Source organism: Aulonocara sp. 'chitande type north' Nkhata Bay, linkage group LG11 (assembly GCF_057382095.1).
Source record: "Aulonocara sp. 'chitande type north' Nkhata Bay isolate Kocher_YH1m ecotype deep benthic linkage group LG11, A_spYH_male_GT1.1, whole genome shotgun sequence".
NCBI lineage: Eukaryota > Metazoa > Chordata > Actinopteri > Cichliformes > Cichlidae > Aulonocara > Aulonocara sp. 'chitande type north' Nkhata Bay.
The window spans coordinates 27,833,189-27,851,814 of NC_141354.1; the positions used below are offsets into that span (position 1 = coordinate 27,833,189).

The window sequence follows — 18,626 nt, forward strand, 5'->3', positions numbered from 1 at the left end:
CCCACAAGTCTGAGTTTTTGAGCTAAGTGATTCACATACATGTAGAGCTCAGTGCAGCGAATATAGATCAGAATTTACCAAGAGTTTAAAAAAAAAAAAAAAAGTATACACAGCTGCATAACTCGCTGCTGAAGACAAGAATTCACTGGAGGTGCTGCTCTTGTTTTTACAGAGGCAACTTCAAAACCAATGACAAAAAAAAGAGATTTATTTTCCAGTAAAACAATGGCTCTATACATGCATCAAAGCTACCCCAAACCGTTTGAAGGATCAGAGAGCTGACTTGCATAGCTTTACCTCCGTAGTTATCAGACACTAAGCACAAACATCTGAGAGAGATATCCGGCGTCACATTACATCTCTGACATGAGGCGACGCGTCCAAATTCTTCCCAAAACCCGAGGTCTGTTTAATGGAAACAGCAGCTCGTTCAAATCTTAAAACTGCTCATCTTTCTAAAAGTGTATTTCAAATTTTCAAAAAACAAACAAACATAAAAACCCAAAACAAAACAGCCACACATTAAAATAAAAGCTTCTGTAACCAGGCTTAAACTTTTGGAACCCACCGTACATCTTTGTGTTCATACACATATACACATATATGTATATACATGTATGTGTATACGTGTGTGTGTGTGTGTGTGTGTGTGTGTGTGTGTGTGTGTGTGTGTGTGTGTGTGTGTGTGTGTGTACATATGTATGTATATGTATACACACACACACACACACACACACACACACACACACGTATGTATATGTATGTATATATACACACATATACATATAGCATCATACACTCAAATCAAAGACAAAACTTAAGCCCCAGTTTTCAAAACTAAAACTACCCAGTTTACCAGAGCTTCAAAAGTTTGTGTATTTAGATTTATATTTTCAAAAATATAAGGTGGCTTTCCCCACAGGCAGGACACGTGAGGCTTCCCAGGATTTAAAAACACACCCAGCTACTGATGAACACTTTGACAGAAGAGGGTCAGGAGCTCAGGAGGAAGAGAAATACTCAAAACGCAAGGAAAAAAGACAAAAAACTGCAACAACAGCCAGCAGACGTACGATCAGCATGTTTAACTAAAAATAAGTCTGACTGAAGACTTTAAAGCATGTACAGGAATTAAAGACTGAAATGTTGAACAATGAACATTAATGATTTGCTTATGTACATTCTTGTAATTTTCCTTTTGACATCAAAATTAAATCAATGCAGTTTCAAAAATCCAACCCAAAAGTTCCCGCTGAGGGTGTCCCATTATTTCTCTTCGTCCTAAAAAACACATTAAACACAATAAAAGCATAATGAACCTGGGGGGGGGGGGGGGGGGGGGGGGGGGGGGGAGAGATACTTCATTATAGAAGATTCCCACTGCAAAGTAAATTAATCACAATTACAAACACTGCTACATGGCACTGGTCACACCAGGCTGAATTCCAATAAGCAGTTTCTCTCCTCTGCAGAGAAAACAAGTGATTTGGGTGCAGACATTTGCAACGGGAACATCGAGTAGTACAATAGGAAAGCAAGAACCACAAATGCCAGACGGTGACAAAGAAAAACTGAAGCTGTCTGAGCTTCCGAGCAGTGCCTGCCATGTTGGTTTACTGACTTCAGACTAATTCTTTTGCATGTAGTGTCTACAATATTCTGTACACCCCGCGGAGCTCTGTCTTGTCAGCTGTGGACTCACTCATCCTTTAGGGTTTGCCCTCCTTGACCTATTCCACTCACTTCTTGTGTCCCTTTCTTTCACTCTCTCTTTAGTCTTTCCATAGTTTGGGGCACTAGCGTCGTCACATTGTTTGATTATCCTTTTGTCTTTAACCCGTTTGCACTTTGAGCTTTTCTCCCTGCACCCAGTGGTATTATTTTATGAAGCACTCGACACAACAGTTCTACGCCTCCACTGCTCCTACATTGTTGCTGTTTCCCACAGGTGCCCCATTGTTCCCGTTTCCCTCCCCAGCCTCGAAGCTCTTTTCTTCCAGGGGTTTTCCGATCCAGGCTCCGTAGCCGTGGGCGCTGAGAGCTTGGAAAAACTGTTGCTTGGCTTGCTGGAAGGACACAGCAGACATCTTTGCCTGAGCGTAGGAGGGCAGGGAGAGGAGGTCAGTGCGACCGCTTCGCTGGCACAGGGAGCGGAAAAGATGGAATAGATTGGACTTGGACACGCGGGACACGGCCAGTTTGGTCCTGGACAAAAAAGACATTAGCAAAGTGTTTTAAAAAAATGCAAAACAAGTGTGACAGGAAAAGCATTATGGTTTGTCTGGCAGGCTGGCATGACAAAGTGTTTCCTCAGATCATGCAGTGTTTCTTATTTAGCTTACTTCGCTCCCTGCTGCTCTGTTTTGACTCGCTTAATTAAAATTCAATGAAGCAAAAAATCTGCAAACAGCTTTCAGTTTATGGTGTTTTGTAAAGAGTTTTTATTACTAATGTGGTATAGGAGGGTGTGGGAAGACGTTATAAAGATAAATAAGGGGAAAAAACTCCACAAACTGAAACTGAATTATCACAACCTGCTTCAGTGTTTCCCCCAGAGTGGGTGTCAGCATCCATTCAAATCCCCTAAAGTTAATTCAGTTCATCTGGATGCAACGTTTTCAGTGGGAGAAACGTTTCATCGCTCATCCAAGTGACAGGAAGTCACTTGGATGAGCGATGTCACAAATGTCCAGTGAGGCTGAAGAAGTCTCACCAGACATTTCCTGAGACTGTAGTGGTTACCTGGATGAGCGATAAAACATTTCTGCTACTGAAAATGTAGGTCCACATGAACCGAATTAACTTGGTTGGATTCCTTTATCTGAATTATTGAGCATGCATCAAGACACTTCTTTTCAAAGCTTTATGTGGCCCACACTGAACAACAGCTCAAGATAGCAACAAAGCATTTTGGGAGCTATTAAGTGATCCAATTTAAAATCAGAATGTCTGACTTCTTTTTCCTTGTTATGCAAAAGTCACACTAGGAAAAGCAGTGGCTGTACACCTCAGCGTGACCAACATTACTGCAACCATGTGCAACAATGTTGGACTCCTCTTGCATATACAAATACAGGCCATTTAAAACGGTTTCTTTAATGACAGGGACCAGGTCTGCGACTCCTCGCCATCATCTGCTGTCTTCAAGTGACTGTGGTTAAGGAAGATTGAGTCAGTCTGCTATCAGTCTGTGACTGAATGTGGTCAAGTTGGCAACTGCATGAACTCTGTTTGTAATACCATGATGATTAACTGTAATAAATCAGCAAAAACTGCAAATCTGTTGTTTCTATGTACTGATAATTGACATTATCTACTTATACGCAGAGTGCAAATCTTACACATGGAACAGAAATCCAGAAATTCCTCCACAAATAGTGACGTAGTTGCTGTAGGACGACCATTCAACTGTAAAATGACACAGGTGCTCTGATTGCTTTTACACTGGAATGTAACCTGAACAGTTGCAAAGTGATGCTTTGCAGAGAAGTTGACTCAACGCAGTCTGACTCCAATTGATGCAGTGTGTTGGATCAGTTAGACAGCAATAATTTGCATGCTTTCACTAGTTTGTCTGAGACTGACTGCAGTCAGTCCAAGACTGTGACATGCTTCCTCCCATCATACAACCTGTACAAACACCTTGTGAGTAAACTGATCACCCAGAGGTTGAGTATGCAACATCCTAAACCACTAGGCAATGAGTTGGTTGTTGCAACTACTTGCATTTTGCCTCCAACAGCTATATGTACAAACATAATCTATACTAAAGAAAATAAAGATCAAAAAGGATAATACAATAAGTCTTGAAGCTGTTGAATGTAATGTCAATTGTAGATTTAGACTCAACTCACAATTCTTACTATTAATAATAAAAAAGAAAACAAAAATTCAGTAAAGATAATACATGTCAGTCCCTACATGCTACATACCCATCTACTTTTCCTTTGGTCCCGTCAAGCACTTCAACACTGTGCTGGTCTGGAAAGCTCCAGTTCACACTGGACTCCTTGGTCTTGCCTGTGTGACGTGTGGAGTCATACACACTCACCCTGCCGACCTACAAGTCCAACCAGGTGGTGTGGGAGAAGGGATGGGGAGAGAGAGCACATTTTGTAAATTAGCAGTTCTTTAATTAGATGAGTAACACGTGCATCACTGATGTGTCAGAGGCGTCACACTGTGTTGATTAGTGTCAAACTAAATGACAAACCAAGAAAATGTTAAGAAAAAAAAAGGCTCAAAAAAAGAAAAAACTGAAAGTGTGGCAGCTGCAATATTTCTTCCTTTTCTCTTGGTGTTACAACAGCAACCTGCTGGCTTTTTGTTAATTGATGGATGAGGCAAATTTAAAATAATATGAGCAATAAAAAAAAAAAGAAAGCTGTGCAGGCACAAATAGGATTGTTGGCAGCTTGATGGATTTAGTGAGAATAAACTTAATGTTCATGATTAATGTTCCAAGTGTGACCTTGCCAAAAACCTGTGCGGTTACCTCAGGGTGGTTCAGCTTGAAGGAAGCGGGGAGACTTTGCGTGAAAGCCTCGCCGTCTCTGGCCAACCGACAGCAAACGGCGCGTGTCAGGTGACCGTGGCTGTACAAATAGCCTGTTGGATAAGAGACGCAAAGACATGCTGTAAAACTGGTATCCAAGTCCAGAACCAATGCAATGGGAGTCCACCATTTTTCACTGACTCTTATCTGCACAAAGAAATCTTTATATTTTACCAAGTGTGATGGACTTCAGGTAGATGGGATCCAGGAAATGGGTAAGCAGTGCCCCCTGTAGGCCTATCACATTCCAGCGCAGGATCTTATCACTGCAGCTCATTGTCCTCAGCCTTTCACCGTGCTGGATGCCATCCCAGGTGGGTACAATGGCACTTGACTCCACAGGGATGGTGCCCTCACCTGGCAAAGACCAACAGCACACTCTTGCTTACAAACCGGGATGTGGTATCATTTGCTTTCATCTACATTTCATGACAGATCATGTACATAAAAGCCAATTTCTCCTTCAGTATCGTGCCTCACCATTCTCCACTTTAGTGCGAAGCTTGCCCTGCTTAGCATTCTCAAATAGAGGCTGGTGGCCTTGAGCTTCATCCCCCGCCTCACTGCATGACTTATCAAACAGAGCACCGTCCCCACACGGTGCCGTACTAAGGATGAGAGAAAAAGGAGAGAGATAAGGTATTGCTATGATGCACAGCCAAGCAACCTGCAGTTTAGGAGATGAGACCTCACAGAGCTAAACAGGAAACACTGATGTGTGAAAGTGAAGGCTTGGGGGGAGTGAAGAAAGAGAAAGAAAACATCTCATACTCCCACCTAATGTAGAGGTGAAAGGTGATGTCAGATTTGATCCGTAGTTTGTTATTCTCCGCCGGTTCAAATATACTATCGTCTGCACCTTCATAGTGCTTGAGCAGCTCACTGTACAGAAACCTGAGAGGAAAGGAGAAGGTGAGCTAGACTTATAATGTCCCACAGACGCCGTTTCAGGGAGAGGGGGGTATTTTTAGAAGTGTAGGAGAAACACTGATAAAGAAGCAAGATATCAATTTCTACCGAATAAATCCTCTTCTGGAGATGATTTCTGCATGGCAGTCATTAACAGTCTCTCCTTTAAGGCTCAGCTCCTCCCCTTTAACACAGCGATTTCCTGACAACAAGAATGAGAGAGAGGGAGAGGAAAAAAAGACAAATTCAATGTCAAAAAAACACGACAATGCGGCGCCTCTCGGTTCAGCGGTGACCTAGTTGCTTCAGCTTTGTGACAGTACATACCTCTAAGCGCAGAAATCCACAAAACTAAACATCGTGGAAAAATGCAGGGGCAATCCCCCCCATCCACCCCCACAGTGCTCCACAATTAAAATTTTTTACTACTTTGGTCATTTCATATGTTATACGCTAAAGGTAATGGATGTACCAGTTCCAAGGCTGACAACAGTCCCCAGGCCCTCCCCCCTCCTCATGATGATCGTGGCTAGAATCTTGCGTCCCAGAAGGCAGTGCTGGATCCGTGTGGTCAGAGCGTTGAAGCGCTGGTGACTCAACATTGCTATCTGATCATGCAGTGTGCTGCCGCTCACTGGTAACTAGCAGAGGGGAGTACAAAAACATGCAAATGAAAGAAAGACAGGAAGCATTATTTAAGACATTATTATTCAACATTCAGGATTCTCTGAATATGAATTGGACAAAAATGTGAAACTAAAACAGGAGAATATAACAAACTGCATGTTTTAGTATGCTGTCTATACAGACGTGTCACTTCCTTACACATTTGTGTTGTGTTCTTTATTGTGAAGCACTTTACCTTAGACTGCTTTTGTCTTGAACGAGGTTATACATTTTAAATGTACATGAAGACATTTTCTGATATTATTTTCTCAGGAGAGCAAGTGAAGTGGTTAGTTGATTATCCTTCAAGCATTTACTGTCGATTACTTTGAGCTTAATCTTTCAGCACAAGTAATCAAGCTAAGCAGAACCTGTTGCTATGCTCTACTCTTTCATTCCATTATGTTCACCTGTAATCCCACGCTGAGCCACGGAAAGCTCTTTTAAAGCTGCTGCACTTTTAACTTTTAAGATGAAATGCGTGAATTCATTGAATAGTCAGTACCTCAGCTGGTGTAAGCTCCCCAGTGCGGGCTGCTCTCTCAGCTTCTCCAATCAGAACGCGCAGTGCAGCATCAGCTGCTTCCTGCTTTCCCTGCTTCTTGTTGGACGCACAGACGGGAGGGAACCAGCGTCCGCCGAGCTTGGCCTGGTAGGTGAACCTGAGAAGATGGGCAAAAAGTAAGATAAGCAGAGGATTTTTCTTGGTCCCCCCCCTCCCGTGATTGCATGGAAACCCCAGCTGTTTTAACAAAGAAATAAACACAAATATCTATTCTAATAATTCCCTCATAGCATGAGTTGCTATTGCAACACACCAAAGATCCTGGAAAGCGAGGCAAAAAAAGAAATGTTTAAATTATTCGAAAATCTACATAAAATATTCCTTTTACAAGTATGTGGCAGCCCAGACAGTAGTAGAACTCCTGGTCTGTGGGTTTGGTTGCATCATGGTCTAACATACTTAGGGTCATGTGGCGGTCCAGACTGGCCCACAAGGCGGATCTCGGCAGCAAAGCCACGGGCTCTGGCATACTCCAGAAGACCCGACACTGCATTGTTGTTCAGGTGGTTGATGAGGTCCCCGACCCCTGCCTCGTGGGCTGCTCGCAACTCATCTGCAGTAAGTGGAGGTAAACTGGGGCATGTTGCCCCAGAAAAACTCTCGTCACTGCCACTGGAAGGACCCAGGGGCAACTGAGGCTGGAGAAGACAGATGGGTGAGGCGGTGATGCAAAAGAAAGATGTGAACAGTAAAGAAAAGAGCTTTGTGACAGATGTGACAAAAATAATTTCTTTATGCCCAAGAAATCAATTATCCCTTTAATTTTAGGAATATGCAATCCCCATCTATTCTTGGTTACTCATTAAACACCTTGTTGAGCTGCAGTTTCCCATCAGCCATTAATTCTTTGACAGCCTCCTCTGCTGCCAGCTGGCGAGCTGCCTTCTTGTTTGGAGCTGAGGCCTCTGCAAACAAGCTCTCTCCCACCTTCACCCTGTACATGAACCTGAGCCCAGAACAGAGAAAGGGAAACGAAAGGATTATAACTGAGATCAGATTCATAACTCCACATTTACAAAGCCTGAACAGATGCACCATGATCACAATGAAACTGGAGCCTGTACTAAGATCATGATCAAGAGTAGTGATCGTGTTTTCTGGAAAGTGATGGCAAGAAAACACAAGTTTATACTGTTTGTCTGACTCAGCCATCAACTGAACAAAGACGTTTTTGTGCCTTTGTCAGATGACTACAGTACTGAGAGATATTGAACAGCTGCTGCTCTGAGGCAGAAAAGTATGACCACAGAGAGAAACTCAACCTATGAGCATGCAGTGTGGAGAAGAACATCCAAACAGATTCAAAGGGAAGTGAATGAGTCAGTACCTTGGATCATGCGGTGGACCCGCCTGTCCAGTGTTGATGAACTCGATGGGCTTCCCACTGCGCTGGCTGTACTCCATAAGGACAGACACCGGATTCTTGCCACCAGGCAGAGAGCGGGACAGGGGTTGGCGAGGTCCCTCTGCCGTCCCTTCCACACCGCCAGACCCCAAAATCCCCCCTGTGCTTTCAGCAGGCCCCTTGTGGAGAGAGTAAACAAAAATGCCAACTATAATTTACGGCACTTCTCAGACACAGTTTTTAATTGGTCTCCAACATTAGATAACGGCTATGGACACAGTTTTAGCCAGCACAGGTAATTAGACTTCTGTTTACAGTTCATGCCCTGGTGAATAAATTCAACACTCTCAATTGACGAAAGTCTGACCAGTCACAGGCAATTAGTTAAAGCGTGCTGTGACTAAATGTGATTTCATTTCTTAAAATGCATAAGGGGTCGTATTTTCACAGATTACAAAAGAACTTACGCTGGTGTCTGGAGGTAGCTCCATCACCTGGTCCACATTGCCAGTATTTTCCTCATCGGCGGTGCACGTCCCCCCTTGCATCTCTTTGACAAGGATTCGCAGTGTGGCTGCAGCAGCATCCTTTTTTGCAACTTTCTTACTAGAAGCTTCCGCGACAGGAAACAGCCTCCCGTTGAGCATCACCTGCATACGAAATCTAACAGACGCAAAAAAGCAAATACAGATGTGACACAAGTATCTGCAAATATGATTAATTCAAGAAAAATTTACCAAGATTCCTACGTTGACTAACAAGCAAAGTAATTTACATTTTTAGTTCGACTTCACTTCGGAAGATCTATTTCTTATAGACTCTGAACACACAGATCTGTGTAGGTGTAAAAACAAAACTATCACATAATGAAAAAATGATAGGATTTACCCTCTGTATCGGTTAAGTCTTATCGGTGTAGAACAATTTCCGTACAAAAGAAAACGGAAGAAAGAGAGCATATTTCTCATTTCATTTCCTTTTTGATAAAGCATATAGTTTGGGCTGGATCAGGTGACCCTGAATCCTTCCTTAGTGGGACTGCAATAGGCCTAGGCTTCTTGGGGTTTCCCATGATGCACTGAGTGTTTTTTTTTGTTCATTCTTCTTTTTTTACTCACTACATGTTTATAAACCTCCCTGCATTTAATCACTAGTTATTACTAATTTCGGGCTCTCTTCCACAGCATGTCTTTTGTTCTGTCTTCCTCCCATCACCCCCAAGGGGTTGCAGCTGATGACTCCCCCTCCCTAAGCGTGGTTATGCTCTTGAGGTTTCCTCCTGTTAAAAGGGAGTTTATCCTTCCCACTGTCGCCAAGTGCTCGCTCAAAAGGCACATTTTATTGTTGGGGTTTTCTCTGTATTACTGAAGAGACACTAACTTACAATATAAAGCACCTTGTTGTGACTGTTGTTGTGATTTCGAGCCATATAAACAAAACTGAACCTAACTGAATTAATGAGCTCGTGAAAATCCTCGTAACACAGCAGGACTGTCACTATTAATTGCGATATTTTATGAGTTAAACTTGGTAAAGTAATTATTGTGGCACTAAAACCTGAGTCAGTGATTAGCCGTAACAAACCAGTAAGTGCCATAATAGCATTTACAAAGCCTGGTGTATGTGGATCATTTCACTAACCTAGGATCGTGGGAGGGTCCTGACTGGTCCAGCAGCAGGAACTCGCAGTTCTGGCCCAGATACTGGGCATACTCCATGAGACCGCTCACAGGGTTCTTCAACCTTACCTCCTGTAACTTAGCCCACAGATTCTGGGGAGGCGGGGCAGCCACTGAGACAGCTACAGTCCCCATGGCATTGGTTTTCTCGGATGCCTTTTTTTCAGCATCCGTCTCTCTGCGAATAGCATTGAGGAATTCAGGGATGTCATCAGTGGACCACTGTCCTTCATTGGCGTTTTCGCTTTTACATGAGGCAGAGGAAAGGGGCTAAAAGGAGGAACGAGATGGAAAGGGAAAATTGAGGTAAAAGGGTTAATATAGGCAGGGTAGATCTTCAAGTCTTATCTAAATGCGATTAATAAAAAGTTCACATTTTCAGCAAAGTGTCTCTCAGAGCAATAGTTCAACATTTGGAAGAGAATTAGAAAGAAAGATTGACACTGCTTTTATGTTTGTTGGATAAATCCACAGATGGTTGATTTGGCTTAGTATAAAGGCTGGAAACGGGGAAATGAGCGAATAAGCTTATGTCTCAAAATGTCAAGCTACTATTTTAATCTTTTCAGAATGCATGCTGTGTTTTACTGGGGAAATATCTTTAATACCTAGAATTTGTTATCCATTGAGCTTGACCTATTTAGCTGAAAGAGTTTCAAATTTATTATTTTTAAGTTATGGTTTGATTTTCATTTAGCCGCCACATTTCAAGGAATCTTTGTATTGTTCTATATGTAGCAGACCTACACTACAGATGGATTCACCTTAGTGCAGGCAAAGCCAGGGACCATGCTGAGCTGCAAACACACTTTTATTGTCACTTTGCACGGACAAATGCAGAATAAATCAAAACCCTGTGCACTCAGGTGGAGCCTGCCTGGCAGGGTGAATCACACTGGACTCCAAACAATAACTCGGAGAAAAAGTCTGGCTCAGCCCACAACCCAGCTGTGGAGTCCTAAGGCTTTTCTTATTTCACTAATTTGTTCCTTCTCGTCTTCTCTGTCCTCTCGACGGTGACCTGGAAATCAATCTCAGTACACTATGCTGAAGGGTGTCACAATTCCCAAAACCCAACTGGAGGACAGAGGAAAGAAGAGGCTTGCCAGAAGAGCTCTAATGGAGGATGCACAGGTTTGGATCAAGTGTTTTTACCTTCAGTGTATAAAAGAGGCGTAGCTGGAAAAGACAAGCAACGCTAGAAGGCGGACTCTTTACACAACTTGTCCTTTTTCTTCACAATTTGTTCCAGTTAGATGATCAAACTTTGTGCTCTTCACTGTTTCTTTGTGTGTGATTAGAAAAGAGTATGGCTTGTCACAGTGCGCCATGCTGTGAATTTAATTAAACGTGGCCCTAAATCTGAGATCATAAAATACAGCAGGGATTCAGGTAGAATAAAAACACAAGTTGAGTCCAACATCAAACTGAACCAATCTTGTTTTGGAAAGAGGCTCTGAGGCAAAGATTTCAAATCTGATTAAACGCCTGTTGCTTTGCCTCCTCTGCTTGAATCTCTGGTGTGACACAGATGCACAAAATAAATAACTAAATAAAATTTTAGGGGAAATAAGAAGGGTGGCTGGTTTATGCCATCTGGTCACAGCTGGCTGATTGGCAAAATCAAGGCAGGTGTATTGGTCACTGCCCCCTGAACTACTCTGCCTCACTTCTTCTCCTGCAGCTGAGTGAAAACCCAAAGCCATTTATAATTAAACAAATCAAAATGTATAAAGCAAAAACTCTAGCTATACCTACCGCTTCACTAAGAATTTGGTCTGGTATCCAACCCCCCGTAAGTACCTCAAGGCCTGGTAATGGTGGTAGCGGTGATGGGGAAAAGATGGCACTCACTTCCTCCTCTTCTACTTCCATTTTAACCAGGACAGCCGGGTTGCTCTGTGCAGCTTTGAGACTCCTCTCCATTCTCTCTCGGCGGTGGGTGGAGAGCTCCCATGTTGGAGGGTTGACTTCAACATTCCTAACGACTTCACCTTGCTTTTCTAGGGCGTACAGAGTAGAATTGACCTGCTTAGCAGTCTTGAGTCCAATATTTTTCGCTATGTTAAGAGCTGTTGCCTCCCTTGATTGAAGAAGGTATTTAAAAATCTGTTCCTTCTGTTCTGCCATCACAGCACCTTTAATGTCCTGATCAGGAGAGCTGGAAGTGCTGGGATGTTGCTTCTTGTGGTGTTGACCTTTTGCTGATGACTGGGAATCTTCAGAGTCAGAAAACTCTAAAGAGGAGGAATATGAAGAACTTGATTCTGTGTCAGAGTCCTCTTCTTTGGCCTGGACTTCCTCTTCGGTTTCTGTTTCAACCTTTTCTTCAGGTTTTTGTGGGGGTTCTGAACTGGCTAACGAATATGGAGGTTGATTTTGTACGTGATACTTTGTGCTTTGGTCTTCCTCGACTCTGAGAGGTTCTCTGTATAGTGTCCACTCAGGAGGGGTTAATCCTTGCTTGGAAGCTTTCTGTAAGTGTTCCAAAGAGTACAGAGCCTTGTTGACTACCTTTTTGGGAAGATGCAGTTTTCTGGCTAACACTTTAGCAGAAATACTTTCACTTGGCTTCAACGCAGCCAAAGCCTCATGTACCTCGCCCTGTATTTGAGTTGTGAGAGTGATGTTAGGTTTACAAAAACTTAAATTTCCTGTGCTGCTGGATGAAGAATGTTTGTCAAACCTTTCTCCTCCTCTGTTGGGCCTGTCTTTGAGCAACAAACCCTGAAACTGGTCACAGAGTGAATCTGTTTGGGTGCGCCATTGTCTACTGGAGTGTTGGTTATGGTTTTTACCTTGGAACTGGTTTTGATTCAAATGTCGAGGTGCTAGGTTACCTCTTGAAGCTCCTGCACCAGGTCGGTATGGTCTCCGGTCTTGGCTAGCCCCTCTACCACTAGGGCTGCTGTTTGGATGTCTACAGTATCCTGACTGAGGCTGGTATAAAGTACTATGTGACCTGTTGGGTACAAATCCTCCTCCTCCTCCTCCTCCACTCACAGTGGCTCTAAACTGTGGAGCCTCAGAGATCCGCCCTGTCAGGAATTCTCTTTGTTTGTCATAAAAGGAATTAGGGCTTGGACCTGCACCGTGATTCGGGCTGTACAAGCTATTATGGGTGACAGAGTTTGGGACCACTTTAATGTGGCTTGGTGTAGGGGGGGTAGAAGGGATTAGGGGAGATGAGGGCTGTATGTGTGCTTCAGGGTGGGTAGGACCGTCGTAGTAACTTGGATGTGGGATCTGCTGTGGCCCAGCTCTGGGATAGAATACACCTGGGCCAGGTCTATAGAAGTTATCCCTTTCCTGCACGCGGGGTTGTGGATGCCTGTAGTAATGTTCTTTGGAAGGCCCTCCTCTACCTCTGCTCATAGCGCAGGGGTTGAGCGTGAAGGGGGCCGATGCTGTGCAGCTTCTGTATTAGTGTATGTCCTCTAGCGCAAACAGAATACCCTGATCAGGAGTCAGGGCAGGCCAGTTGCATGCTGAGAGACCCTGAAATAAAAACAAAGGGCAAAGTTAGGAGAATACCAATAAATTGAGACAAATAACAGCAAGATAACTCAACTGTTGAAGAAAAAAAAAGAAAAAAGAAGAAAACTTTTAAAAATTAAGGAGCAGTCGGGAGGTTAAGAAAAAAACTGTCATTCCAGCCAGTACCACAAGTTCAGACTGTGCTGGCAACCCTCCAACCTGCTCAAGTGTCCTTGGATAAGTCACTAAATCTATAACAACTCCAAGAGCAGGGTTTTAAGCAACTGTCTATGCCACTGCTTTCTTAAAATACAGCAGCAAACAACACAGAGGATTACTCAAAATGTGGTCAATATGGAAGGTTGGAGGAAATGTGGAGACGACAAGCTGGGAGTGCTGCATATATCATCAGATTATCATAACTATTCAGTCTACAAGGATACTGCAGGGTGACATACTATCTCTTCCAGTCACACTGAAACCAAACCCCGGTTAAAAAGGAAGCTGATAAATAATGCAGACCTTGTTGCAACTATTCTGTATTATTTCTGGCCTTAGAAATTATCGCTGGATCTGAAGCCGAAGCAGAGAGGGAAAGTGAGACTGATGCAAACAAGGAGAACAGACAAGGGCACAGAGGGACATGGGCTAAAAAGTCATCAGTAACAAACTGCAGACAGGGAAAAAAACCTGCAGCAGTTAGCTAGCAATTCTGGTTATAATGTTATTTTTCACAGAGCTAGCTAGAGTAATTCTTCTAGCATGCATGAAAATAAAACATTAAAAAAAAATTTGCAATCTGAAACAGAAATTTTGACCTACACTGTCCCAGAACTTTAAAATCCTTCTATGGGAGAAACAAACATTGATTCCTCCTCAAGTGTCATATCTGACAACACTCAATAATGTCTATATCAGGCAGAATGACAACAAGGAGACACCCAATACTGAGTCAGGTTTCATCCCCTCTGGCACAGTCAGCATCAACGGCATGTCGCTGAGAGCTGAGCGGACCGAACATAGCGCATTAACAGAGAACACCATAGTGTTGGTTCATCGCTGTAATAAGGGCCGACAGGGCCGGCAGCAGAGGGGCCAAACAGTACTGAAGCTGACTCATCTTGACCCTGATGCAAGGCAACATTTGACAGCCAAAATAACAACTGTGTTTTTCAGAATCTGCGTTCACTACACTCTCCTTTGTTGTTAGCCTAGACAGAGATGTAGACAAGACTGTGCATCTGACAACTGATTGAGAACACTATTTAATACAAAAAACAAACCAAAAAACCCATTAAAGACAAAACACCTCCTGACATTGAGAGTCACCCTCTTCTATCATCACTAAGCTTTGTGCCCTCTGTTTCCTGAATATGTCAGAAATGAAGTCTCTAGATTTAGCGCACACACCTCCACATGTGCACGCAATATGCTATATTTACAAGCAGGAAAGGGCCCGTGGAGTCTTACAGCATCATCAGAGGCATTATAACACACTGACTTTAACAGTTCTCACCTACAGTAGTTCAAATGAAAGTGGCAGCGCTGAAAAAGTAAATAGAAGTAGTAAAAAGCGCCCTTACTTTTGCAGATTCCTAAAGGCGACTAATCCAAGACTCGATCCCATGTAAATAAGGTAATAATAATAATTATAACAATAAAATAAACGTTACAGATTAATGTAAGAATAAAGACGGAACCCGTGGTAGAATGGGTGAAAAAAAATAATCACAAATCTATGTAGTGCTGAAGGTGTTGTCCAAAATGCAGGGTCTTCCGGTTTTGGGTGATCAGGTCCTAATCGCAGCACAAAGATGAACACCGGAGAGGTTTGCGCGCTTATAAAGCCTGCTGCAAGATGCGTTAGTACACTGTTACACGGCGATGATGAAGGGAAAATCCGCGGGGTTGTTACTGTAATAAAAAGGAAACTGTCCTCCACTAAAAGGGTTAAGTTTCGATTTCATTTCTGAAGAAAACTTAGGTTTCTGTCGCCAGTCACGTGACCACGAGGCACACCGGAACTGTTTAAAGGTTAAGCTTCCTCGTCTCTGTTCGAAGAGGTCAGATTTAAAAAAAAATAAAAAAAAATTTAAAAAAGCTATAGCGACGTCCTTGTTGCTCCACAACAGACCAGGGCATAGTCTCCTCGGTGCTTGCTGTAGGAGACAACACTCGCTCGGATCAATTTCTCGCTTTAAAAATAAAACAAGGAAAACGAAAGAAGCGGGTGAAAGGAATGTAATACATTTTGGGAGACTCAAATATTGTCCCAAAGCGTCAAAATTTTGCTATGAATTTAGATGGCATACTAAATCAAGACTCCGGGCTCCACCTGATTTTAAATTGCCTGAAATATTTTTTAAATAATAAATCATATTGCCAATGTGCTGTTGTAGCTTTATCTACAAAAGAAAATGCTTGAATCCAAACAGTTAATGTGGAAAACAGCTGCACAGCGTAAAAGGGGGGTTTATAAAAATAAAACGGAAACTTACAAACTTTTTTGTTAATCAAAGCAAACGAATATTATCTGTCTCTCTTATCACTTTCATGAAGGTTAGCATTAAATTCAGTTACTTTAAAACTGGAGGTCTGACAAACAAGACAAGGTTAATAATTAGAGAAACACGAGGCTTAAACGTTAGGAGCTACAGGTTAGACCAACTTGATATTCATATTTTTGTTCCAGACACAACAGCTCTCACTATTATTAATTAATAAATCGGTGAAAAGACAGTATCAGGGGATGAAATGACCAGTTGATAGAAGCTAACTGAGCATCGTTCCTCCTCCGGCTAACTGAGGTTAGCCTGCTAGCTCCGCACTGGCACTGCACCATTTCTAACTGTCGCCTGCATCGCAGCAGGCTCGTTATCTGCTACAGTCAAACAGCGATAAACGCCTCACACAAAGTCTACAAAATGACTTCAGGACAAGCCATAGCCTTTAGCAGTTACCTCACTTCGCCGTGTTTCCTGGTAGTGCGTGGTTGCTGGTGTGTGATGTTTTAATGCGGTGAAAGAAACAATCAAAGAACTGATGCGGGGAATAGTGACGCAAAGGCTGCGACTGACGATTATACGTCGCAAGCAAATGACGTAGAACCTTGCTAAAGTTTCAATATTGTTCAAACCATTGACTAACCAATGACTGTAGAAAACAGTCAAAACGTACCAAAAACAATATAACTGAAAACTGAAAGTAGGTATAACCTAGAACTTAGTTGTACTTTTAATTCATCATTCTATAAAAGCTGTATGTGAACATAGGTCTTCATCACAAAAACGTATCACAGACATTAGAATAAGCATTGTAGGCCTACAATACACTGGAAAGGCATTTCATTCTTTCTGTGATGACAACACATAATATTCATAATAGATTATCTCAAAGCTGAGTCTACGAGTGTGAGTCGTGTGTGAGCATTGTTAAACATATGTTAGAATACAATAATAGTACATAAAACCTAGGTGCAACATAATTCAATTTGTGAGGAAAACACTACATTTGCTTATAGAGAGTATAGAGAAGGTGAGACAGCGCTTAACTGTGTCTTTGTGGATTTAAACAAAGAATATGATAGGGGGACAAGAGGAACTGTAGCACTGTAAAGAAGTGAGGAGTGGCAGAAAAGTATGTGACAGTGGTGAAGGGCATGTATGAGGACATGGGACAGTGGTGAGGTGTGTGGCCAGATGGGGGTGGGATTACATCAGGTATCTGCTCCAAGCCCATTTTTGTTTGCAGTGGTGATGGACAGACTGGCAGATGAGGTCATGCAGGAGTCTCTGTGGACTGTGATGTTTGCAGATGACATTGTGATCCATGATGAGATTAGGGAGTGGCTGTAAGAGAACCTGCAGAGCTGATGGTATGCTCTGAGGAGTAGAAGAATGAAAATCTGAGGAACTAAGAAAGAATACATACATGTGAATGAGAGGGAGGTGCAAGGAGGTGGATGAGTTAAATATGTAGCACTGCCAAAGCTATAGGCTGTGCACAAAAGAAGCGAAGGAGAGGCAGGAGTGGATGGAGACAACTGTGTGGGATAATTTGTGAATGAAGGATAGCAGCATGACTGAAAGGGAAGGTTTACAAGATAGTAGTGAGACCTGCTATGATGTATGGTTTGGACACAGTAGTACTAACAAAAAGACAGGAGGAAGACTTGAAGATGCTCAGTTTTCAGTGGGAGTGACCAGGATTGTATAGGCCTGTCCTACGAAGCAGGTTTTCATCTTATCCAGGTAACTGTGGGGTTAAGCCTGTTTTTTCTTTATTAGAAAGGATTGATATATCACCATGGTAACTTACTGCAAAATTCCAGACTACAGATCAGCAAGTATGAAATCACCATCTACTGACCAATCAATTTTCTGGAAAACATTGTCAGCACTCCTGGAAGATCCAGACAGAAAGAAGATCTAAAGTTTTTAATAGCATCTCATACTTTGTGTTTCCCTGTTGATGATATATTTGTAGACACAACTTTCCTTTTTTTAAATGTCTGCAGTTTTTTAATTTTATTGCTTTGTAAGTTTGAGTATGTGATTTGAAAACAGAGCAACTACGTGCTATATCGAATTTGCATGTAGACAACGCTGATGCTCTGGAATAACCTTCCCCTCCAAATTAGACAAGCGTCATCAGTGCAGGTCTTTAAGTCCAGATTGAAAACCTATTTTTATTCCCTGGCTTTTAACTCTGTAGGAAACTGACACCTTCTTATTTATTTTATTGTATGTAATGATTTTATGGTATTTTTAATTTGGTTGTTGTTTTGATCTGTGATGTTCAGCACTTTGGTCTGCCTGGTGTGTTCGTAAAGTGCTATACAAATAAACAATGATGATGATGATGTTTGGATTCTGTTTTTACATTTATCCTTTACTTTCAAAGCATTATTTAACTGAGGCTGCAGCTGAAAGAATAAAAACGAAGACTGTATTTTATATATTAATGAATCAAAAATGTGGCTGTAACCCATGAGATTCTCCCTTCTTTTAATAACAGAGATGTGATATTGATAAATCTGTTCTTTCCTGGCTTGAAATAGGCTCAATATTTTAATTTATTTGCTCATTTCCAGTCTTACTTTTTCTGCAGCAGCTGCTTAATCTCACCATATTTTTCCCATAGCATAGTTTCAGTTTCCTTTTCAAAATCAGCCACCCTGCTGCCACTGGATGTATATATAATCGGTCAGATGGTGCCAACACCATTCCTTTCCTGAGAACTTAAAAAAGGAAAACCTGGGTTAATTCAACAACTTGATAGCCAGCTTTGCGTTAAACCAGCGGTCCCCAACCCCCGGGCCTCGGACCGGTACCGGACCGTGAGTCGTTTGGTACCGGGCCGTGAGAGTTGAGGTTCAGGTGTGAAATATATAGTTTTCAGGGTTTTTATCGGTTTTCAGGGTTATTTTGT

At 42.3% G+C, this 18,626-nt stretch overlaps 1 protein-coding gene across 4 annotated transcripts; it reads right to left on the reverse strand.

Moving 5' to 3' along the window:
* Nucleotides 1-1,346: 1,346 nt before the first annotated feature.
* Nucleotides 1,347-16,281, reverse strand: adar (adenosine deaminase RNA specific). Of its 4 annotated transcripts, none has more exons than XM_086311714.1 (16): nt 16,157-16,281; nt 11,574-13,217; nt 9,682-9,989; nt 8,508-8,703; nt 8,023-8,219; nt 7,506-7,641; nt 7,095-7,333; nt 6,636-6,792; nt 5,937-6,105; nt 5,573-5,666; nt 5,333-5,449; nt 5,036-5,163; nt 4,730-4,912; nt 4,496-4,608; nt 3,933-4,060; nt 1,347-2,205 (listed from the first exon to the last, which is right to left on the reverse strand). In XM_086311714.1, exons 2-16 carry the CDS (start codon nt 13,092-13,094, stop codon nt 1,908-1,910), a joined length of 3,984 nt encoding a protein of 1,327 aa, XP_086167840.1. In that variant the 5' UTR covers nt 13,095-13,217; nt 16,157-16,281; the 3' UTR covers nt 1,347-1,907. The 4 variants fall into 4 exon arrangements, with proteins under 4 accessions (XP_086167840.1, XP_086167839.1, XP_086167837.1 ...); XM_086311713.1 differs by having other exon boundaries at nt 11,523-13,217; XM_086311711.1 differs by having other exon boundaries at nt 11,478-13,217.
* Nucleotides 16,282-18,626: the final 2,345 nt, after the last annotated feature.

Bases quoted from the DNA above. Each gene is read 5' to 3' on its own strand.
- adar (XM_086311711.1), bottom strand. From the start codon at position 13,094: ATGAGCAGAGGTAGAGGAGGGCCTTCCAAAGAACATTACTACAGGCAT. The intron at 4,913-5,035 runs GTGAGGCACGAT...GGTCTTTGCCAG, and splicing joins TCGCACTAAAGTGGAGAATG to GTGAGGGCACCATCCCTGTG. The intron at 2,206-3,932 runs GTATGTAGCATG...TTTTTTGTCCAG, and splicing joins ACCAAAGGAAAAGTAGATGG to GACCAAACTGGCCGTGTCCC.